Source organism: Myxocyprinus asiaticus, chromosome 26 (genome assembly GCF_019703515.2).
Source record: "Myxocyprinus asiaticus isolate MX2 ecotype Aquarium Trade chromosome 26, UBuf_Myxa_2, whole genome shotgun sequence".
NCBI lineage: Eukaryota > Metazoa > Chordata > Actinopteri > Cypriniformes > Catostomidae > Myxocyprinus > Myxocyprinus asiaticus.
In genome coordinates this window covers 42,023,967-42,049,237 of record NC_059369.1, presented here as the reverse complement: position 1 = coordinate 42,049,237, position 25,271 = coordinate 42,023,967, and the positions used below count along the sequence as shown (strand labels likewise).

General features: G+C 36.6%; 1 protein-coding gene across 2 annotated transcripts in view; it reads left to right on the top strand.

Moving 5' to 3' along the window:
• The window catches only part of LOC127416909 (Golgi integral membrane protein 4-like), a 41,310-nt gene extending 16,039 nt beyond the window's left edge, over positions 1–25,271 (top strand). Inside the window, exons 2-16 of one of the 2 annotated variants that reach the window (XM_051656507.1) lie at positions 384–458; positions 735–784; positions 1,358–1,411; positions 4,340–4,490; positions 7,028–7,110; positions 8,130–8,213; positions 11,938–12,102; positions 12,412–12,660; positions 16,793–17,058; positions 17,764–17,840; positions 19,177–19,262; positions 19,357–19,533; positions 19,692–19,760; positions 19,886–19,972; positions 21,964–25,271. In XM_051656507.1, coding sequence (XP_051512467.1) covers positions 384–458; positions 735–784; positions 1,358–1,411; positions 4,340–4,490; positions 7,028–7,110; positions 8,130–8,213; positions 11,938–12,102; positions 12,412–12,660; positions 16,793–17,058; positions 17,764–17,840; positions 19,177–19,262; positions 19,357–19,533; positions 19,692–19,760; positions 19,886–19,972; positions 21,964–22,104 — 1,814 coding nt within the window. In that variant the 3' untranslated portion in view covers positions 22,105–25,271. The remainder of the gene's footprint in view (positions 1–383; positions 459–734; positions 785–1,357; positions 1,412–4,339; positions 4,491–7,027; positions 7,111–8,129; positions 8,214–11,937; positions 12,103–12,411; positions 12,661–16,792; positions 17,059–17,763; positions 17,841–19,176; positions 19,263–19,356; positions 19,534–19,691; positions 19,761–19,885; positions 19,973–21,963) is intronic. The other variant, XM_051656508.1, reaches the window with a different exon arrangement.

Sequence of the window (25,271 nt, the reverse complement as noted above, 5' to 3'; positions counted from 1 at the left end):
ACGATGTATCCTGCCATGATAAACTGTTACACCCCTACTTTAGATGGAGGAAAATTTTGATTACAAAATCTACACACTGTTCTGCTCATTTTTACAGTGTTTTCCATTAAACCAGTCGTAGTTAAGTTTTAGTATTCGCTTTTTCCATGCCGGTCTGTTATTGTGGTATCAACTATTTTAGATAAACCCATCCCTAAATGGTTGTTTGGTCACTTTACAAGTCATTTAAACAGTCTTTTCGTGTCTAATTTGGGTGGAATTTCTGTGTAATAAGGTGCTAAGTGGACCAGACTTCATGCCAATAGTCAAAAGTCTGGCTACACAAGACTAATAAGAATACAGAAACAAAACCAAACCTCTCTCTCTCTCTTTCTTTCTCACAGTTGTCTATGAGCATCGCTCCAGGTTGGAGAAATCTCTTCAGAAGGAGCGTTTGGAGCATAAAAAAGCCAAAGACGGCAAGTTCATTTACACTCAGAGCTCTAATTATGACAACAAAAATGACTAATTGATGCAAAGGAAATGACTCACCAAGTGTAATATCCCAGAGCGTGCACGATACTGCCCAAAGAAACTGTGTAGTGGTTCTGGGTGTCTCAAGCAACATCAATTGCACACTGATGTCATTACATTAAATCTTATGGTCCATAAATCTTTTAATCAAACTCAAATACGGAAGCATCTTCAAAGTATTGCATTTGTCTCTGCATTAATGCTTGTTTTTGATCTTGCAGATTATCTTGTGTACAAACTAGAGGCTCAGCAGTCCCTCAATAAAGAAAAGGTGAGTTGTCGAAGCTGTGCCGCATCGGTAGTGTACTGTACATGAAAGCTGTGATCCGGTCTGCGTCATGTCCCTCTCATATTTTCATCTGATTGCAGAGTTCAGGATTCATATAAACAGTACATTCCATTCAATCCACAATTGCATTGAATTGATTTGGATTGGTAAAAAGATGTGGATGTATACATAGTTAGTATTAAACCTGAAGACTCTTAATTAGCAGGTTTAGTTGCAGTACATGTGGTTAGTGCACATTACTCTCTGGTTAAGGCAAAGGTCCTATTAACTAAAGGCATTGTTACTGTTACTGACCCAATACCATCTGAATTAGCATTTTAAGAGTATTTGTAAGAGTATGTTCCAAAACTAGACAAAATGATGGAGCACCTTCTCTCTCTCTAAAGCAAGCTCTTGAGACCAAACATGTTCTTGCCCCTCAGTCAAATGTTTCCTGCATGGCTCATGTGTTTCAGAAAGATCAGGCAGGGCCTGTGGCAATGCCTGCAGTGTTATCATGATGCCATGCTCACAAAAAGACCAGATCTGTTCATGTTTCTGTTTGTTTGTCCACAGCAAGATACCAGTGTCCGTTTCAATTCTCTGCATGCCCAGCATCAGATGTTAAAGGTCAGTGGGGAAAGATTTGAAATGCTTGTTTTTGAAAAATTATGTTTTTCATGGGCATAGTTTCCCTTTTGATCACAGAGTTTCAGAGGCAAAAGTGAGGCTCAGTGATAAGGCTAGACCAATTTTGGGTACTGTCACACAGTGCTGTGTTTATCTTGTGGTTTTATGCTTCGCAAACACAGACATTTGTTTTTGTGAACATTGTTGTTGCAAATTCTGATAATTTAAATATATCACAAAGGGAATGTTTTCTAGGTGACTAACATAGATTATGTTTTGTTGAAATTGTGAGAATGACTTGTGATAATCTTGGAAGAATGAAATTGTGCACCTTATGCCATTTGTTTACCTAAAAGGTGTGTAATAATTCATAGCTGTCTTGAACATAACACAAACAATTTGTAATAAATTGTTATTTTTCTAAAGGAAACTATAAGTTAAATATATACTGTATGTATATACTGTATATATATATATATATATATATATATATATATACTGTATAAACAGTAGTTGTGTATATATAGAGTTGTGCTCAGAAGTTTGCATACCCTTGGAGAATTGGTAATATACAGTATGTACCATTTTTAAAGAAAACATGAGTGAGCAGGCAAAACACATTTATTTTATTTCTTATGGGATTCATATTCAACTGTAGGTTATAACAGAATGGCACAATCATAAAACAAAACATAGCAACAAAGAAAAAAATGAAATGACCCCTGTTCAAAAGTCTGCATACCCTTAGTTCTTAATACTGTGTATTGCCCCCTTTAGCATCAATGACAGCGTGCAGTCTTTTGTAATAGTTGTCTATGAGGCCCCAAATTCTTGCAGGTGTTATAGCTGCCCATTCGTCTTGGCAAAATGCCTCCAGGTCATGCAAAGTCTTTGGTCGTCTTGCATGAACCGCACGTTTGAGATCTCCCCAGAGTGGCTCGATGATATTAAGGTCAGGAGACTGTGATGGCCACTCCAGAACCTTCACCTTTTTCTGCTGTAACCACTGGAGGGTCAACTTGGCCTTGTGCTTAGGGTCATTGTCGTGCTGGAAAGTCCAAGAGCGTCCCATGCGCAGCTTTCGTGCAGAAGAATGCAAATTGTCTGCCAGTATTTTCTGATAACATGCTGCATTCATCTTCCCATTACTTTTCACAAGATTCCCCGTGCCTTTAGAGCTCACACACCCCCAAAACATCAGTGAGCCATCACCATGCTTCACAGTGGTGATGGTACTCTTTTCACTATAGGCCTTGTTGACCCCTCTCCAAACATAGCGTTTATGGTTGTGAACATAAAGCTCTATTTTGGTCTCGTCACTCCAAATTACAGTGTGCCAGAAGCTGTGAGGCGTTTCAAGGTGTTGTCGGGCATATTGTAAAACGGGCTTTTTTGTGGCATTGGCGCAGTAAAGGCTTCTTTCTGGCAACTCGACCATGCAGCTCATTTTTGTTCAAGTATCGTCATATTGTGCTCCTTGAAACAACCACACCATCTTTTTCCAGAGCAGCCTGTATTTCTCCTGAGGTTACCTGTGGGGTTTTTCTTTGTATCCCGAACAATTCTTCTGGCAGTTGTGGCTGAAATCTTTCTTGGTCTACCTGATCTTGGCTTGGTATCAAGAGATACCCCGAATTTTCCACTTCTTAATAAGTGATTGAACAGTACTGACTGGCATTTTCAAGGCTTTGGATATCTTTTTATATCCTTTTCCATCTTTATAAAGTTCAATTACCTTGTTACGCAGGTCTTTTGACAGTTCTTTTCTGCTCCCCATGGCTCAGTATCTAGCCTGCTCAGTGCATCCACATGAGAGCTAACAAACTCATTGACTATTTATACACAAACACTAACTACAATTTAAAAAGCCACAGGTGTGGGAAATTAACCTTTAATTGCCATTTAAACCTGTGTGTGTCACCTTGTGTGTCTATAACAAGGCCAAACGTTCAAGGGTATGTAAACTTTTGATCAGGGCCATTTGGGTGATTTCTGTTATCATTATGATTTAAAAAGGAGCCAAACAACTATGTTATAATAAATGGCTTCATATGATCACTATCCTTAAATAAAAGACGCATGCATGTTCGGTCATATTTTCAAAATCAATGGCAAAATTTCACAATTTCTGCCAGGGTGTGCAAACTTTTGAGCACAACTGTGTGTGTGTGAGACACACAGTATATATAAATGTTATATATATATAAATGTTTTGCTAAAATTAAAATGTAATTCTCATTATTCTCAATGGTGATTGTCATTACTGCAATGTATTGCAATAGAAATTACTTCAGTACAATGATTTAAAAAAAAGTTAAATCAGTACAAAATAAAGGCAGCACAACAAATACTACATACTAAATATAAGAGCATAAATACTTATTAATTTAATGTATAATTTTTATGTTCATATTACAGAAATTTACAATGAATTATTCATTTGTCATAAAAATAATTTCAGTTCTTAATTGTAAAGAAACTGTATATAAAATGAAAAATAGATAAATTAAATATGTTGCTTAAATAGTTTGCTAAAAATAAAATGCTAGTGAAAATTAAAATAAATGTAATATATTTTATCAGAATTATAAGAGTGACTTGTAATAATCTTGAAAGACTCAATCAGTAATGTTCTGCACCATATGCCGTAGTTTACCAAAAAGTGTGTATGAATTCATAGCTTTCATCTCAAATTAGATTATAGTTGTTTAATGTGTTATTGCAAATTAAGAGCATAATAAAATATTTTTGTGAAGGCAATGTTGTTAAATGAAATAAATGAATTAATAAATTAATGTGTTGCTTATATAAATATTAAATATTTTGCTAAAAATAAAATGTAACAACTTTGTGGTCATGCCAGTGAAAATGTTCACCGACCAGGCCAGGAGAAAAAAAAACATGCTGTATGTGTGTTTATTCCATCAGAACCAGCACAACGATTTAAAAAAGCAGTATTATGAACTGCAAGAGCAACATCAGCTACAAGGAGATGAACACAATAAAGCAATAGATGAACACAAACAGAAACTCGACCAACTTCATCAGGCCAAAGAAACAGAAATTTCTAAGCTCAAAGGTAATACATTCCATCTTGCACATACACGATTTATATTGCTCAGACTTGGGGTTAGGTATTTGAACAAACCCCTAACCCCAACTATTAAACTTTTGACAGAGAGCTTGTCCCACACCGTTTGTTCTACAGACATGTAGGATAGCTCAAATTGTGTGGTTTGTTGAGGAGGGGTGTGCTATTACTTTCCTAAGCAATCAGACTTAAGATTTTTACCTGGCGGAAGATAAAACTTGGGAAAAAATCCATAGACTTGCATCAAAGATAGGAAGTAGAGTCATTTTGGGGGCCAGAATGTCATAGGCTACACTGCCACTGAATGTGGCCCAGATCAGATTTTTTGCTCAAATCAGAATTTTTTGTTAGGTTGTTCACATGACATTTTAAATGTAGCCCATTTCAGACACTGGTCTGAACAGCTGATAGGTCTTTAACACTCCTTGAGCATGAGCATAACAAACTCCGACATGTTCATCACTATAGTATGAATAATGAATTAAATTATAATTAAAAATGTAATTATCCGTTTTTTTTTTAACGCAGATAAGATACATGCCGTGAGTGATGGAGAAAGACCGTTAATAGATAAAGTATTTTCATGTAGTCATTTGCCTTCATATGGTGGAATTTAAATAATCATCGAAGTTCAAGTGTAAAATTACCTACGGGCAAAACACACAATAAAATGGAAAGACAGCAGGAAAAACGGCATTACATACACCAATCAGCCACAACATTAAAACCACCTGCCTAATATTGTGTAGGTCCCCCTCGTGCCGCCAAAACAGCGCCAACCCGCATCTCAGAATAGCATTTTGAGATGATATTCTTCTCATCACAATTGTATAGTGTGGTTATCTGAGTTACCGTAGACTTTGTCAGTTCGAACCAGTCTGGCCATTCTCTGTTGACCTCTCTCATCAACAAGACATTCTGTCCACAGAACTGCCGCTCACTGGATGTTTTTTTGTTTTTGGCACCATTCTGAGTAAATTCTAGAGACTGTTGTGTGTGAAAATCCCAGGAGATCAGCTGTTACAGAAATACTCAAACCAGCCCATCTGGCACCAACAATCATGCCACGGTCCAAATAACTGAGATCACATTTTCTCTCCATTCTGATGGTTGATGTGAACATTAACTGAAGCTCCTGACCCGTATCTGCGTGATTTTATGCATTGCACTGCTGCCACACGATTGGCTGATTAGATAATCACATGGATGATTGTTGGTGCCAGACGGGCTGGTTTGAGTATTTCTGGGATTTTCACACACAACAGTCAATAGAATTTACTCTGAATGGTGCCAAAAACAAAAAAACATCCAGTGAGCGACAGTTCTGTGGACAGTAATGTCTTGTTGATGAGAAAGGTCAACAGAGAATGGTCAGACTGGTTTGAACTGACAAAGTCTACGGTAACTCAGATAACCACTCTGTACAATTGTGGCGAGAAGAATATCATCTATGAATGCTACTCTGAGATGCTGGTTGGCGCTGATTTGGCGGCACGAGGGGGATCTACACAATATTAGGCAGGTGGTTTTAATGTTGTGGCTGATCGGTGTATATAAGGTAAGGTAAGAAGAGTTATCTTTATTTCAGATTACCATTGACTGGCTTGCATTCGTATTTTGATACATATTTTGAGAAATATAGAAACTGAGTGCGTGACATGAGCAAAGAGGGCCGATATATAAATCTACTGTACATCTGTATCTTTTCATACGCATATTTAACGTGCAGTCCAAACGAATCGCTGAACCCAACTGTTGAAGCTTAAACTTTTATTTTCTTTCCTTAAAAAGAAGTTGAATGCATTAACTGGACAACTATGACTCGCACTTAAAAGTTTTAAAATATAACAGGCGTATATGCACTGGAAATACAAGTGTGTAAATGATGAATGTTGAGGTAGATTAGTGTAAAAATCACATTACCTGACCTGGCTGTTCACATTGGAAAAAATCAGATATGTATCGGATTTATTTCCACATATGAAAGTGGCCCAGATTGGATTTAAAAATGTCAGATTCAAAGCGCTTTTGACTGTTCACACAATCATCCAATTAACAGATCTGTGTCACATGCGAGTGAAAAAATCCGATTTGGGCCACATTCAGATGTGGTGTGAACATAGCCATAAGGGCATTTCACACTTGAAATCGTTAACCCCGGGTAAACGGAATCCTGGGTTATCCTGTTTCATGTTTCACACTGTTTATACTTTACCCTGGATTAATAATTAATCCTGGGTGTTCATGTTACGATGTTTCACACTGTAAATTTGTAAACCCCAGGTTAACCTTCTTTGCATATTTGCAATGTCGATAACAATCATTGGACGAATGCAGCTCGTGGCAACCTGTCAGTGGAGCTGCTCTTCTCTTCTGTGAAATGTCGCCATGCAAATCATCTCTGTTTGTCTTTTCTGTCTTGTGAAATGTGCCACAAAAACAGGGAATACTGTCTCTTCGTCACGGCAGTTATTGTGTTTGCCACCAATGTGCAGTCCTATCAGCTCTCTTTCTCTCTTCTTCAGATAATGTAAATAACCTACGTGAGGAGAACAAACAGTTGAGAAAAGCTCATCAGGAAATCTATGTGCAGCTTCAGGATACCAGGGTAATTTCCCAACACAATTTGGGAATTGCAGTGCATAGGCAAAACCCATAGACTTCAGCTCTAAAAATACACCAACATTTATCTTTTTAATAGCAATAGTAAAAAAAAAAAAATTGTGTATCTCATTGACTTAGAATTCATTTTCAGCCTAATTTCTAAGATCCATCTTATTTCACATCATATTCATTATTCAACACATAATAATATATTTCTTTATCCTTACTAACATTCAATGTGTTTTTGTGTGAATCTCATGAAAAAATTTCCAGGTCACATTTCACTCGAAAATCAAAAGAAATATAAGGAATGTTATTTTGCATAAAGCTTATTTTTAGGAATATGAAGATTTTTTGCATTGTGACATTATTGTATTACAATTAAGAACATTTTCAAATTTTTTAATTTGTATTATTTATTATTCATTTGTCTTTATTTTTTTTTATTTTATTTTTTTTTTTGGTTATTCTCATTGATAATCTCATTAACTGTACTGAATTGCAATATTTATTTTATTTTCTCCAAATATATTAAAGTAATAATTGTAATAAATTGTAATATAATTTTATTAATACAAATATTAATATTAACAAAATCTACAAAAAGTACTTAAACACTAAGTTTAAAGCAGCATTAAATAGAGGCAGTACAACAAGTACTACAAGGTGTATAAAAACAATGTAATGTTCCATTTTTATTTATTTTTATTTTCCGCTTATTTTCTAATTTTGCAAAATGTCCTGAAATATAAATTTTAATATAAAAATATTTCCACAATCCAAAATATCTGAATGGCCCAAAAATAGGCTTCATTTTCTTTTTTGTTATTTTTTTATTTCTTTATTTGTGAAATAAGTCCTGGACAAATTCTTCACAGGTTGTGCTTGATGTACTCTTTTCTGCTATTTGTGGAAACATTAATAATACCAGGCTGTGTAAATAATGTGCATTGATGAGCTTTTTATTAATTTTATGCCAGAATGCTTGTATTTGAGCTTTGCTTGTGATGATCCTTCTCATAGCAACAGCACAAGAACTTAAAATCGGCCCATGACCAGCTTGTGTTGACCCTGGAAGACCACAAGGGTGCGCTAGCAGCGGCTCAGGTCAGGGTGTGCATGTGTGTATGTGTGTGTGTGCTTCAGGCAAGTGGAACGAGGTTGTGGGTGTGTGTTGTGCCTTCATTCCATTGACCAATCAAAGCCGAGCATGTCCTGTAAGAAAGATGCGCTAAACCTGCATTTCAAGTTCTGTCGCATTCCAAAGTGTCTTAAAAAAAGATTCCGGACAAGCCGAGCATGTCCTGTAAGAAAGATGCGCTAAACCTGCATTTCAAGTTCTGTTGCATTCCAAAGTGTCTTAAAAAAAGATTCCGGATTCACTTTGAATAGTGCACACACAAATTTATTTTGTTATCATTTAGTCATCCACATCATGTCATTCCATACCTGTATGACTCACTTTCGTCTGTGGAACACAACAGGAGATCTTTAGTAGAATGTTTACACAGCTCTTTTCCATACAATGAAAGTGAATGGGGACTTCTCCAAAATCATCATCGTTTACTCACCTGCATGCCATCCCAGATGTTTATGACTTTCTTCAGCAGAACACAGATTAAGATTTTAGAAGAATATTTCAGCTCTGTAGGTCCATACAATGCAAGTGAATGGTGACCAGACCTTTGTAGCTTCAAAAATCACATAAAGGCAGCATAAAAGTAATCCATATGACTCAGTGGTTAAATAAATGTATTAAGAAGTAAAATGATAGGTCTGGGTGAGAACATTTAAGTCCTTTTTTTGCTAGAAATTCTTCTCCTCCTTCACCCAGTATGGGGCGGTATGCATGAACAATGTGAATCACCAAAAGCACAAGAAGAAGAATGTGAAATTGAAAGTTAAAGTGGAGATTGACTGAGCAGGGAAGAGAATTTATAGTAAAAAAAAATTACTTAATGTATCTGTTTCTCACCCGCACTTATCATATTCTGGGGACATTTATTTAAACACTGGAGTCTTATGGATTACTTTTACTTTTATTTTACTTTTTTGTTTGATTTTTGGAGCTTAAAAATTTGGCACCCATTCACTTGCATTGTATGGACCAAAAGAGCTGAGAAATTCTTCTAAAAATCTTCGTTTAAGTGCTGCAGATAAAAGAAAGTCGTACACATCTGGGATGGCATGAGGGTGAGTAAATGATGAAAGAATTTTCATTTTTGGGTGAACTGTTCCTTTAAAGTTGTCCATACCACCTGTGCACTATATTTATAACTCTTATGAAGCTGTACATTAACTTTATGTGTAGAACAGACAAATTTAAGTTGTTATTCACTGATGATCTTACGCTGTAGCTCTCAAATCATTGGTGGATGTGAATGTTCATTTTTGCTGCATTACAATTGCTTATGTCATCTTATAAAGGTTTTTAGTTGTTTTACTGAATATTATATTTTAACTTGGATTTCGCCATGAAAGAACCCATAGAAGTTGGCATAGTGTTAAAAACAGTACGAAAACATGCATGTGCAAATGAGATTTTAGCGCTATGGCGGAAAGGAAGATCGAATAACATTTCGGTCTGTTCTTCACATAAAGTTATCGGATAACTTGAAGACTTGGAATATAGTTTACAAGTCATACAGACTATTTTTGTGGTGCTTTTTGTCTTTTTGAAAACTTTCATACAAATCACTATCCACTTTCATTGTATGATTAAAAAGAGCTGCTCTGACATTCTGCCTAACATAGCCTTTTTTGTTTCACAGAAGGAGGAAAATAAAACATTTGGAACAAAATGAGAGTGCGTAAATGATGACAACATTTTCATTTTTGATTGAACTTTTCCTTTAATGATCTCACTCTCGCCTACACAGAACATTGCCTGATGCTCTTTAATTAGGACTGTCACTATTTGCTTGCTCTGGGTGATAGAGAAGGATGTTTGGTTGGTCGTGGGTTTTGTGTGAGAGAGTGCCTGTACTTGAGAAAGAAACTGTACTTGTACTTTTCATGTGAATGATAAAACATTCTTCTGTGGAACACAAAAGGAGATTACAGAATGTCTGAGTTACTCTTTTCCATACAATAAAAGCAAAGAGTGAATTCTTCCCCAGCTGTATAGCTCTCTAAGCTCATGCACACTTCCACATATGTAAGCTTGTCACGTAGGGTCCTAAATTAACTTTTTAGACTACCAGCCAAGGTGGCTGGTAAATGAAAAACATGACCAGTCAGTCAGATTTCTTACCGGCCAATTTTAATTGCATTTCACGCAAGTGGATTTGATAGACATGAGATACAAATAAACATTACAAGTTTAAAAGGGAACTGCACTTTTAAATAATTTAAGTATTTTATTATTTTGAAATAATTGATTGCATGAAAGTCCATTTAAAGTCCTTTTTCAACTTTACAAGAAAACTCATTATGTGCATCGGTCGCATCCTAAACTACATACTGTTATATGTTTAATCCGTCATTAATTTCACAAGCCATAAGTACACATGACACAGTAACAGTTCACAGTATATTTCAGCTCTGATTCACTAAAAAGAGACAGGCTCAAAGGAATCATTCATTCAGGAATCGGACTACATTGGTCGCGCTATTTGTTGTTTATTCACTAAGTCCTGAACATTGCCTTCATCTTGCTTAGATTTATAGCTAACTGAGGCTATCGATGAGCAGCGGGAAACTAGCTAACTAGTATTCTGAAAAGCAAAGCCATACTCTCTAGAAATTCTCTTGTAATGGCATCAGACACCAGCCCCCTTGAAGACAACTGAAATGTGTTATTACGTCGACACAGAACTACATTTTTGCAAACTGACTTTTACGCGCCGCATTCTTCGTTTCATTGCAGTTTCCTGGTGAAATGATCTCTAAAGGTGCTACAGCAACTGTACGTATTATTCACTTTAACACAAATCACGACTAAAACGACTGATTATTACTTCATAAACACTTATTTTTCGCACTATCGGTTAGGTTTAGATGTTGGTTTAGGATAAGGATGTCTGTTTTGTTTACCTTTCATTTGTGTTTTGGACACTATCGGTTAGGTTTAGGTTAAAGTTTTAGGTTACGGAGGTACGTTTTACTCATTAAAACCTCCATCTAATGTGCCCCTTATAAACCTTGTCTGATTACGACATTATTTCACTCGCTTTTTGGCGCTCCCCACTGGACATTTCACTGGAAAACTGCAGCCAAACGTGTAATGAAGCAGGAAATTTAAATTTGCAAAAATGTTGCCGTGGTCACAATGTTCATGAGATTTGGCCGGGAAAAGCGGTAACCTGACAACGTTTGACCATTTTAATGCACCCACCAGAGTGGCACTGTGAAATTCATATGTGTAAGGGAAAATGAGAGAGAAAGATTGTCAGTGAATAATGACTTAAATTTAAGTCTGTTTTTATCACAAATCATAAGATTTGTAACAATGTGCACCAGTGGTATGGACTGCTTTTATGATACTTTTATAGTGTGTTTTTTTTTTTAGTCCTCTCCCCTGGGCATACTTCCATTGTACAGAAAAGAGTAATGTGATGATATTCTTCAAAATTTCTGCATTTGTGATCCACAGAAGAAAAGTCTTACACTTATTTTCATGAGTTTCATTTTTGGGTGTACTATTCCTTTATTCTGAACATGGCCTGTCTATCTGTCTCACTATATGTCATGAGCTTAATGTTGGCTTGCTGTGTTGTTGCCCATTTTCTATTTTTCAGCTAAACCACCAAACCTCACCCATTTATAGTCTGTGAAGCTTTCTCTCTGATGTGTTTTTGTACTGAGGGGGAAGAGTCTCTGTGGATTACAGGTCCAGGTGAATGAATATAAACAGCTGAAGGAAACTCTGAATAAGATGCCCAGTCTCAGGCAAACGGCAAGGCAGCCGCAGACACCTGTTGCCGTCCAGCCAGTCCAGAACGGAAAGCCAGAAAACCCAGGGGAAAACCATCAACCCCAGGACACTCAGTTACAAGTATTAGAGATGTTTACCCATCATGCAATCAAAACATTGAGTGTTACTTGTCAAATTAAGAGTTTTACCTGGTTTGAATCTGTCACACAGGTGTGAAATTATCTGCTCACACAATCAGACTTAGAGTTTTATTGTAATGAGTCTTTTATTTGTAGCTTTATTGTCACATAATGGAAAGCTGTTTTTGCACTGATGCCAGACTTATTAATTTGTTCTTTTGGTCATACTGCCCACCCCTATTGTTCATCAGCATATGATGGCATGATGGTGTCTTCAGATTTTGCTCAGTGTTATGCATTTCTCAATCAGCTGCAGAAAACGGAGGAGGTGGAAAAGCCCCATCCACCCCAATTACAGCACAAGGAGGAGGATGGAGAGATGGGAGGAGCCGAGGAGAGGAGGAGAGAGCTGGCAGAGGAGGAGATGGAACAGGCAGGGCAGCCTCAAAAGCTGGAGGAGGAGTTTGATCTGGCTCAAAGTGAGGTGGAGGAGGAGCCACATGCCAACCAACCAGATGAGAACGCATTAGCGAGGGAGGAGCATCAAGCTCATCAAGAGGTAAGACCCCATAGATCCACCTATTTCGCATTTTTAGCATCATAGACACGCTGCTGATGCAAAGGCTGTTCCAAACAGTGTAACAAAAATGTTTTGCTGTCTATAGCACTTCGTTTTGGCCAAACTCTTAGGCAGCATCACAAGTATTCTTTGTAAATATGACAGGGTATGCATTGAGATGAGCTTGGTGAAAATTGTCATCCAAGGTAGTGGACAGGGTTGAGGGAAACGTTGATTATTGTAAATATATTTTGTTCATTACTTATAAGCATTGATAGAAAGTAGTTTGATATAATTAAAAATGGACTGACACTCAATATTTGTGTGTACTATGTAAGGGGTAATGTACAGTCAGCCTGTTGTTATCGCAGAATAAACCCAAAAAGGGTGATCAGGATCAGTCTTGTATCAACCTGAAGGGGTTTATTTTGCAATAACAACTGGCTGGCCGTACATTATCCCACTTATTACTGCTACTAACCAAATAAATAAATACATGGGAATAAAATATTGATTTGCACTGAAATTATGTAATTATCATGCATGCATTATTATGGAATCCGGTTTGCGTCGGAGTTCTGTTGGTGTTTATTTTGTAATTAATGAACGTCTGCTCATTATGCATCTTAGTACAAAACTACTTGCCAAATTAATAAATAAATGCACATGAAACATTGAATTGAGTTGAAAATATTATATTAGCTTACTTGTAGAGATCGCTCAGTGATTGAGAAGCAGGAAAGATGGCTCGCAATACCTGGATGAGCTTGCTGATACGTGGAGTTGCGGTTGTTACTGAGAAATATCAGACCACTAGGTGGCACCATTGACCAATCAGAATGGAGTATTCCAGAGAGCAGTGTAATAAGTGTTTTTTAATGCTTTTTTTGTTGATAGCTCAGCAACATGCTGTTTTTTTTCTCTTTAATTTAAGAGAGGTTTGCAATTTTTACAACCCTGTTTCCAGTGTTGGGAAGTAATGGACAATATGCAATTTGGACTATGTAATCAGGTTGGAAAAATCAAGTCTTGACTTTCAAAGATGCCCCAAACTAATGTTTAAAGAAAGTAGTAAATTGGTACTTCACACAATTAAAATGAGTTTTTCATAAAAACATGAAATAAGTACCATAATACAAAAATAATCTTATGAGATTGCATAAAAAGCGTAATCTAAAAGATTACAATACGGATACAAATTTTAGTTGTGTAGTTTGTAATCAGTACTAGATTGCATTTCAAAAGTAATCCAACCAACACTGCCTGTTACCAAAATATGGGACATATCTGAAAGTCTAAATCCCTGATCTGATTATTATTATTTTACTTTTTATCAATAATCATTTAACAAGCATAACATTTATATTAAATAAAACTGATAACATGAGAAAATATTATATATACACTCACTGGGCACTTTATTAGGAACACCTGTACACCTACATATTCATGCAATTATCTAATCAGCCAATTGTGTGGCAGCAGTGCACAATGTCATGCAGATATGGGTCAGGAGCTTCAGTTACTGTTCACATCAACCATCATAAAGGGGAAAAATTTGATCTCAGTGATTTAGATCGTGGCATGATTGTTGGTGCCAGACGGGCTGGTTTGAGTATTTCTGTAACTGCTGATCTCCTGGGATTTTCACACATAAGTCTCTAGAGTGTAAAGAGAGTGGTGCGATAAACATCCAGCAAGCGGCAATTCTGTGGGCGAAAGCGACTTGTTAATGACAGAAGTCAGAGGAGAGTGGCCAGACTGGTCCAGGCTGACAGGAAGGTGACAGTAACCCAAATAAACACACGTTACAACAGTGCTATGAAGAAAAGCATTTCTGAACATACAACATGTCGAACATTGAGGCGGATGGGCTACAGCAGCAGAAGACCCCTCCGGGTACCACTATGATTGGAAAAACATTGCCTGATCTGAAGAATCTGGATTTCTGCTGAGGTACACAGATGGTTGGCCCACTGCAGCCTCAGTTTTCTGTTCTTGGCTGACAGAAGTGGAACCCAACGTGGTCTTTTGCTGTTGTAGCTCATCCACCTCAAGGTTCAACATGTTGTGCATTCTGAGACGCTATTCTGCTCACTACAATCGTACAGAGGGGTTATCTGAGTTACTGTAGCCTTTCTGTCAGCTCGAACCAGACTGACCATTCACCTCTGACCTCTGTCATTAACAAGGTGTTTTCATCCACAGAACTACCGGTCACTGGATGTTTTTTTGTTTTTCACACCATTCTCTTTACACTCTAGAGCAGGGGTCGGCAACCTAACCTTAAAAGAGAAAACATAAACTCACATCGTGGGGTTCAAAAATCGGAGTCTATTCAAAATATAATTTAAACCTGGAAATAAAGTTTTAGGATTTTGCAGGTGTGATTCACCGAAAAGGGCTGAATAGTTGATTGGCTTGTGATGTGCGAATGGCTTGCATGCACATGCGAGCCTCGTCACATTTTAACTTTTTGTTTAGCCTCCCATTCAGCTGATGAAAACACGCTGCGTGATCATGGGGAAGGATTACATCAAGATGTAGATTGGAATGCAGGTGCGAAAAACCTCATATAAATAAAATAGCCTGCTCCTGTCTCTTCTCTCTCGCTATTGCTTGCGTACTAGTGATTACCCCTCTGCATGGAAAAGTTTGGAATAATGTTCAGATTTTGCTCTTATGGAAAGAAATTGGTACTTTTATTCACCAAAGTGGCATTCAACTGATCACAGTGTATAGTCAGGACATTAATAACGTGAAAAATTACTATTACAATTTGAAAAAAAAAATGTTCAGAACTTCTTAAACTACTTCAAAAAGTTCTCATCAAAAAATCCTCCATGTACAGCAACGACAGCTTTGCAGATCCTTGTTATTCTAGCTGTCAGTTTGTCCAGATACTCAGGTGACATTTCACCCCACACTTCCTGTAGCACTTGCCATAGATGTGACTGTCTTGTCGGGCACTTCTCACACACCTTACAGTCTAGCTGATCCCACAAAAGCTCAATGGGGTTAAGATCTATAACACTCTTTTCCAATTATCTGTTGTCCAATGTCTGTGTTTCTTTGCCCACTCTGACCTTTTCTTTTTGTTTTTCAAAAGTGTCTTTTTCTTTGCAATTCTTCCCATAAGGCCTGCACCCCTGGGTCTTCTCTTTACTGTTGTACATGAAACTGGTGTTGAGCGGGTAGAATTCAATGAAGCTGTCAGCTGAGGACATGTGAGGCGTCTATTTCTCAAACTAGAGACTCTGATGTACTTATCCTCTTGTTTAGTTGTACATCTGGTCTTCCACATCTCTTTCTGTCCTTGTTAGAGCCAGCTGTCCTTTGTCTTTGAAGACTGTAGTGTACATCTTTGGATGCAATCCTCAAAACAATGATTGACTGATGAGTTTCTAGAGAAAGCTGTTTCTTTTTTTTTGTTGCCATTTTTGACCTAATATTGACCTTAAGACATGCCAGTCTATTGCATACTATGGCATCTCAAAAACAAACACAAAGACAATGTTAAGCTTCATTTAACGAACCAAATATCTTTCAACTGTGTTTGATATAATGGCAAGTGATTTTCTAGTACCAAATGATCAATTTAGCATGATTACTCAAGGATAAGGTGTTGGAGTGATGGCTGCTGTCTAGATTTGATCAAAAATGACTTTTTTTCAAATAGTGATGGTGCTGTTTTTTACATCGGTAATGTCCTGACTATACTTTATGATCAGTTGAATGCCGCTTTGGTGAATTAAAGTACCAATTTCCTTCCAAAACAGCAAAATCGGTACATTATTCCAAACTTTTTGCTATAGAATGGGTAACAGGATTGCAGATTTAGTCTAAATTAAGCTATCACTCATTAGGGGCCTATGCTGGTTAATAGTTATTGGTTAACTTCTTTTTCCCGTAAATAAAAGAAAACTATTTGTTTGATAATTTTTCTCACAATAATTGTGCTTACAGCGTTGAATGGTTGAGCTTGATGAATGCATTCAAGACTAAAATTTGTGTGAAAATTTCGATTTTTTACTTGCATTTACTGTCATGCTATAGAAAGAGTCCAAATTAAATTGAATTCGAATAGATTTTTTCTTCGTATATCACTGTAATGGCTGCTCTCTTTCTCCAGGTGGCACCAGCGGAGGTTCAGGTGCAGCATGCGCAGGTGGAGCGGGTGAAGTCTGCATATGAACAGCAGCAGGAGCAGCAGCGTCTGGTTGCGCAGCTGACGGAGGAGCGCAGACAGCTACACCTGCGTCAGGAGGCCCTGCAGAGGCAGCAGCTGCAGCAGCAGAAAGAGAGAGAGGAGCAACTGCGTCTGCAGAGAGAGAGAGAGGAACAGCAGAACAGAGAAGCTGATCTGAAAGAACAACAACTACAGCAGGAGATGATCAGGTCAGAGACCTTTCCCTGCAGCTGTCTGCACAGTCAGTTATGCATTCATTTAGCACTGTAGTAAACTGTAGTTTAATGTCTCCTTGTGTAGAGTATGTATTGATAGAAGGAGTAAAAAAAAAAAAAAAAGTATAATACAAAATTAACTTTCAGGCAATTATTGTGTGTGCTACGTGCTTATTGGAGTTGTTAACTTAGGAATAATCAGTTTTATTATCTATTTTATATGAGATTTGCAATATTTGCAGCTCTGTTGCTAAATTTAGAAGCAGAATACAGTTTAAACCCCTCATTTTTTGTATTTTAATTTCCATGACATTTGGTAGAGAAGTGTAGTTTGTTTGTCCAGCTATAAGAATATGTAAACCTTAAATTGTCTTTTTTATTTGAATAATATCATATTAATTAATATTTAAATAAAGCAGTAACCCACGAGAGACTGTGTTTTTAACTGTTTCTGGGGTGTTGTTAGGTAGCAAAATGAGAGCAAAAGCATTATAATAAAAGATAACATCATTTAATAAATAATTACATTATTTAATAATACCCCCCCCCCCTTTTGGCAAGTATCTTGCTGCATTATAGAATTAAATGGATGTGCACTTGTGTATTAGTTATATTGCAGTTCTTGTCACTATGATCAGATCTAAGACAGGAAACTGCAATGACTTATTTTGCAAATACCATCATTGTCTGTTATTTCAGGAAAAAGTCACAATATGAAAACATGGATGCTGATATAATCCAGGGCGAGGAAGATCCACACATAGCTGAGGAGAATGGTAAGAATTCATGTGGTGTGACCAACGCTTGTTGCAGTCATGTCTGGCCACACATCAGTGTTTCCTACATCGTTTTCAGCAGCAGTGCTCTGCCGCTACTGGATCTCCAGCGCCATGGCAAAAGAATGATACCCACGTTGTGAGCTTGCATTCTGAGTTGAATGTGATGAGTTAAAATGAGCGTGTGCCATGAAAGAATGCGAAAACAACACGTCTTTCTATTGCATTGTGTAGGGCTGAACGATCCCTCTAAATAAAATCGAAATCAAGATATGACATGTATATGAAACTGCAAAGTGCTGTGATCTAATGAAATGGTCTGCACACACTGCTCCACCATTCTGCACTTCTGTTCTCACTCCACAGATCATCTCATGCACAGAATAACAGATGTGTTGCGTTCGATTCAGTTTGGTCACGTGTGCGGAGCGTGTTGTATTTACAGCACTCCAAATTCACTTTAAAAGGATATTACGCCCAAAAATGAAAATTCTCTTATCATTTACTCACCCTCATGTCATCCCAGATGTGTATGACTTCCTTTCTTCAGCAGAACACAACGTTTTTTTTAAAGAATATTTCAGCTCTGTAGGTCCATACAATGTAAGTGAATGGAGATCAGACCTTTGTAGCTCCAAAAATCACATAAAGGAAACATAAAAATAATCCATACGACTCCAGTGGTTAAATCCATGTCTTCAGAAGCAATATGATAGGGATGGGTGAGAAACCGGTCAATGTTTGACTCCTTTTTTACTCTAAATCTCCATTTTCACTTTCAGATGTGAAAGTGAAACTAAACAGGCACCACATGACTTTCAGTTGTAAAAGTGAAAGTGGAGATTTAGAGTAATAAAAAGGACTTAAATTTTAATCTGTTTCAGGTGACTACAAGTAACTATACAAATCTAAAACAACCCTATGACACCAGGTTTTTGTGGACTGAAGAGGAGATGAGAGCATCCCATAGTTTAACCAAATCACGTAGCAGTGCTGCGTACAAGTTAAAAAATTATTAGAGATATTACTTGTATTTATATTAATATTATTAATAATAGTTATTATTAATGTAGTTGTATTAGTTATGTATAATGTTCAGTGTGCATATGATTACGTAGCTACAGAAACTTTTGCAATAAGTTTTAAATGTAAAATAAAATATAAATATAATAAATGATAAACTATATAATATAATATAGTTTCCAGCGGTGAGGCATGTCATCCTCCTGCAAAAGCAAAATTCTGTAGGAAACACTGCTGTACATCCACTATACTGTACAAACACATCTACTAAATCACAGTCGTTTTATTATTAAAAAAAAATGTCTCATTGTAGAGGGGAACATACATCATGAGGAGCCGAGGCAAGATGGAGAAGAACATGTTCACCATGAGGTGGAGGAGGAGGTGTGGAATCTTACAGTATGTTATTATAAGCGTATACACTTACAATGCTTCTGTTGTTCCAGTTCTGATGTGTAAAAAGCCATTATTTTGATGAAATGTCAACACTTAGCGCCCCGTAGAAGCAGATGTTGACCCTAAAGATGACCCGAACAATCAGGGCGAGGATGAGTTTGAGGAGGCAGAGCAGCAGCAGCCCCAGGAGGAAGAGCCGGCACCTGTAGGTCGTCCAGACATGCACCTGCCCAGAGAGCATCAGCACCAGCCCCATGCTGGAGAACAGCTGGTGGTGAGTGACATCACAGGAAGTGATGGGTCAGAATGTGAAAGTTGCACCGCCTCTGATCCGAGTTGGTTGTTTACACAGATTTGTTTGCTGTGAATTTGGAGAGGTTTCTTGGATGGAAATGCAGAAAATCTCAGATGAGTTCTGTGTGTTTTGTGCAGATGGCTGGAAATCCAGATCAACAGGAAGACACTCTGGATGAGCAGTATCAGGAAGATGGTGATGATGAGGTCAGAGATAAATGCAAACAACATGCACACACACACACACACACACACACACAGTTCTAAAAATAGAACAACAAATATATATATATATTTTTTTCCTTTTAAATATGACATCATTCTCTCTCCAGGCCCAGGATGAGCTCCTAGATAATCAGAAGCCTGCAGCAGTGATAGAGGAAGAGGGAGACCCATATAATGAAGAGAACGGAGAACTGGTACTAAATATTTATTTACAACCATGAGTATGCTGTTTTAATCTGAAGAAGTTTTGTATTTTGGTATTTACTGTCATTATATTTTGTTTGAGTTGATCATTTCTTTTTTCCCCTCAAAAGCATAATTAATTCTGCATTAAACGGAGCGGACCCAAAGGAAACGTGATGTCACTCAGTGTCAATATTATTATTCCATCTAGTATTCAACATAATTAGCCTCCCTTTATATGCATCTTCTCACTACTCTGTTGCATTTGGTGCAATTGAAGTTTCATGTCCTTATCATTTTATTGATAATATAAAAAAATAAAAAAAACATTATACTAGTGTTGTGTTGGTTAGCCACATACTCGACACAATGAGCACATGTATGTGACACAAGTTCTTAACCATCTTGCAACGTTTCTTGAGCTCATTCCCTTCTCTAAATAATTTCCTGTCATCTCTCCACTGTATTTTGGATTCAATACAAGTTAAGCTCAATCGACATCTTTTGTGGCATAATGTTGATTACCACTAAAATGAATTTCGACTCATTCCTCCTTTTCTTTAAAAAAAATCAAAAATGGAGGTTACAGTGAGGCACTTAAGATGAAAGTCAATGGGGCTAATTTTTGGAGGGTTTAAAGGTAGAAATATGAAGCACTTATAAAAGCACTTACATTATTTTGAGCTGTAAAGTTGTTTAAATTGTAAGTTTTACAGTCGTTTTAGAGTTTGTTACATCGTCATGGTTTGGAAGTTGTAAAATTGGCTATAACTTTACACAGAAAAGGTTAGTAAGTGATTTTATCATGCTAAAATCATGTTAACACACATATTGTTTATGTCTTGTGACTATACTTTTGAAACTGTGAATATTTTAATGTTCAAAAATTCCCCATTCACTTCCATTGTAAGTGCCTCACTGTAATCCAGAGTTTTGCTTCTTTTTTTTTTTTTTTTTTTTAAGTAAAGGAGGAACGAGTCTAAAAATGTTGTGATAATCAATATTATGCCACAAATGCTGTTGATTGAGCTTAACTTGTACTGAACCCGGTACATTCCTTTAAGGGGTTGTATAAGTGCGGATGAACTTAAAAAATCTGAAATATCAGAACACTAGATGATTCTGATTCTGACCAATCAGAATCAAGTATTCCAGAGAGCCATGTAATAATGTTTGTTAATGACATATTGATGAAAATCGTATAAAAGTTATCAAAGATTTTGCTTTTTTTTTTTTGTAAGAAGACTAAAAAACACAACGATGAACCTCTCTAAAAGAGCTGTTTGTGCAAAGCCAAACATGTTATGGTCATTGTAAATGATCACAGTGTAAAATGTAGCACAGATATTTATGTAATGCTCATGTGTGGATGTTTACGCTTGTTCTTTTGTACAAGTCGCCGCTGTAACAGTAGACTGGTGGCAGCGCTGCAGTTGGGTGAGTCAGATCGATTGCAGCGTCTTCTGTGGTGTCCAGTTACTGCCATGCCATCTCATGAGTTCAGTCCAGCTCCACTTTAAACATCCAGTCTCAATTTTCACGGTATCTCTGTAATTCGGGCAGCGGATTTCAGGAAATGTTTTTCATTTTCTTTTTCAAACACTTTAACCAAAAGAGAGTGTTTAATGTCAAATGCAAGCCTATTTTAATGGAAGTATACTGTAATATATTAATTACATTTTATATTGCTTTTAGACAGAAGGAAGTTCTTATCGCACATTGTCCACTCATTTTTTTTAGTGTCCTCTATACAACTGTTCAAAAACTGCTTGGCCATTATTTGAATAAGTATACCACCTGTATATAATTGTGGCATCAACGTTTTTCTGATTTACCCATCTCTAAACAACATGTCAGAACAAAACAAACCATGGTTGGTCACTTTGCATGTCAGTCTGATGGTCTCTTCCTGTGAAAGTGGCCAGAATAATAATGTAAAGTGCACTAGATTTAATGCTGATCACCTGTTTTTTATTCTTTTTATTTTTGTGTTTCTGTACAGGAAGAGGCCAGACACCAGGATGTAGCAGTGAAAGGGGATAAACAGCCCGCCCAAGACCCCAATGCGGAGAACTACGAAGAGGAAGAGGAGGAGGAAGAGGGCAACGGTGATAAACCGCCTCATCGCAGGGCAGAAATGTGAGTTGATGGTGAGCAAGAACAGCCAGTCGCTGCCACCTCTCTGGATTGGGTTTCTCCTCATCCTCTTAAACTCCGTACCAGGCAGTGGTTCTGGCGAGCAGGAAACAGATTTCTATTCTGGTCTGTGTGACTCTGAAACTGAAATGCACAAAAAAGATGCTGAATAGTCAACCACTTTCAGACCAAACACCCTGCTGTCTGCCTTTACTGTGCATCTGTCTGTTTATCTTTCATTATTGAGTTCAATTTAAATGCTGTTACATAAGTCTTGCTTTTAAACCACCAAACATTCTAGCACTGAAAGTTTTCCCAGGTGCCATTTATCAATTGAATATATGCTGTCTATCTATCTGTCTATCTGTGTCTGCAAATGCAAGATAGATTTTATCTTTGGAGTAAAACTGAAACATTTTTAGAAAACATAGACTGTAACTCTTTAAATGGGCGAGTCTCACAATAAATGTCTTGAAATATCAATTTGTTTTTATCCCAAAATCAAAAGAAAAATATGTATTTTGTGTAAAGAAATTAAAGCCTATCTTACAGTAGGACCATTTACAATTTTCACGTTGTGACCGTATTTTCATGGCAATTAAACACCCCCTCTCAATTCTCAGTAGCCTACTGTAATGCAAAATAAAAAATAATATTAATTACTTAAATGCAAAATAATAATAATATTTTTAATAACATATTTAAATGTAAACGTACCATTTTAAATATACATCATTGTGGTATTTGTTGTACAGAATGTTCTGGCAATAAAAAAAAAAAGACAGTGAAATTTGTATTACTGTATTACAGTAATGAGAATGATTTTTTTTTTTTTTTTTTTTTTTTGCATTACAGTGTAATGAGAATTTTGGGGGAAATGTGCTTATCATAAAAATGTAAATAATAATAATTTTCTTAATGCAAAATATATTTAATTTTTTAGTGATATTTAACCAAATACGAATACAATTTTGTTGGACTGGCAGCAATCACCAGTCAGCCTTGAATCCTCATGGCATTGGCCTTATCCGTTAGTCTTCTTTCAGTCAAACTTGCTTAAAATAAATTAAAATATCAAATGCATAATGCAATGCTGACGTGTTGCATTATGGGTGAGATTGCCAAAGTACTTGGGTCAGTAGATGTCACTACATGTAATTAAAGCAGATATGCATAGCTGTTTCAAATGTTTTAAATGTTGTTTAAATGTCTTTTTGTTATTTACCTTATGGGGTCAGTGCTTATGCTGCCTTAAATTAAATGAAAGTCTTTCAGGTAAATACTGATTTCATTGTGAAACACTTCTTTTATGAAGAAAAGTTTTTTGTTTTTTTTTAACTACATACCACAAAGTGCCTTATTGAGACTATATTGAAGACTTTTTCTTGCCCAATCTCTTACCAAGATTATTTGGCTGCTGATCTCTTTGTTGAAGGTTCTTTTCTGGCAGGCCAATTCACATCTGTCATCTGCCAGCAAGTGTTCTATTAACTACTAGTGGTCGACCGATATATCGCTAAGGCCGATACATATTCCTGCTTGCATGTGAAGTGACTGAGACATGTAAACGACCAGTCACTGTTCGTTTTGTTGTTACATGCCATCATATTACTACAATAATAGACTGGTGTGCAACAAAGTGTCATTTAAGGCAGACACATTTGAGCTCAATGTTAAAGTGCTCGTCTGTTTCATTCTCCCTCTCTCTCCTCAACAGTTCCCTGTAACTTTTAACTGTCTTGTCTAATGATAAAAAGGCAAATATCAATAAATCTAATATCATATACCATCTGCAAATATGCACATATCTCATTTAAACAGATGTAATAAACCAACCTCACACAACTTCAGCAGATCCAGCGTCCTATGGAACGCTCATAAATCTTCCTCTGAAGCACGTTTTCTAACAGTCTCTCCTCAACAATTCCCTGTCACTTTTAACTTTCTTTTCTAATGATAAAAGGCAAATATCAATAAAACTTGTATTATATACCATCTGCAAATATGCAGATAACTCATTTAAACAGATGTAATTCACGAACCTCACGAAAATCTAGTGTTTTCTTTCTGTCGAGCGGTCATCTAATATCTTCCTCTGAAGCGTGTATTCAATCAGCCAGAATCAAAAACTTCAGGATCAGGATCAAAAGTTCTTCTCATTCACAAATCATGACAGTCACTCTGTGACAATCCAAGTAGGCGATCCAGGCCATTTAAAATGTCAGGAGATTGCTGCTCGTGCTGGATCTGCATGAGTGCGTGAGTGCAACTTCAAAATAAAAGCGCGTCACGTGTGCTGTAAGTAAGTATGTCTTATTCACTATGCACTGTATTTACAATTGAATTGATTCGTTATTTTTTTTTGTTGAGAAAATGCTATTGTTAATGCGCATATGCCATTCATGTTTGCTGGACTACTGTGTGCACCGTCATTTCCTCCTTCTTAATGTATTAACAATTTATTGATGGGCAAATTAATTATTACAATTTGATGACTAAACAGAAATCAGAAGAAATTGCTATCTACTATTTAAAATGCAATATTTTTTAGATTCTTTTTACCAAGTTAAAGTTTTGTGTGAAATTGAGTAAATATAGTGCTAAATTAGAGTTTATGTTTTTGTTATTTACTATATTAAATTGTGTGATATATCAGCATTGTATTGGCCTATCGGCCACCCTGCTCTCTGGATATCGGCATCGGCCATTAAAAAACCCATATCGGTCGACCACTTTTAACTACTAGTATTCTACATGCTACTGGACCTGGGTCTCTAAGTCTTATTGTCACTGTTAGCATTTAACATCTGACAACAGACATGAGGGAAATCAATGGTACATTGAAAATGACAACTGATAAGAGGCAAAATATTTAGATGAAGAGTTTGAATATTTAAAGGTGTAAAGAAAACGACACAAAGTTTGCACAGTACACAAAGGGATTAGCTTACTTAAAATGATTTGTCCTGAATGTATGCTAAATCACTACAATACTGAAATGTTCTATTTATTTTGCCATGTATTTACTTTGTTTTTATATTATATAAACAAAAATAATCTTCTGCCAAAAGTTCTGCCACCTTTTTTATTTTACTGAACAAACAGGAGTTTTAGATTTATCAAATGTAATACTGGTAAACCAACTTTCTATTAAAGGATTCACCCAAAAATGAA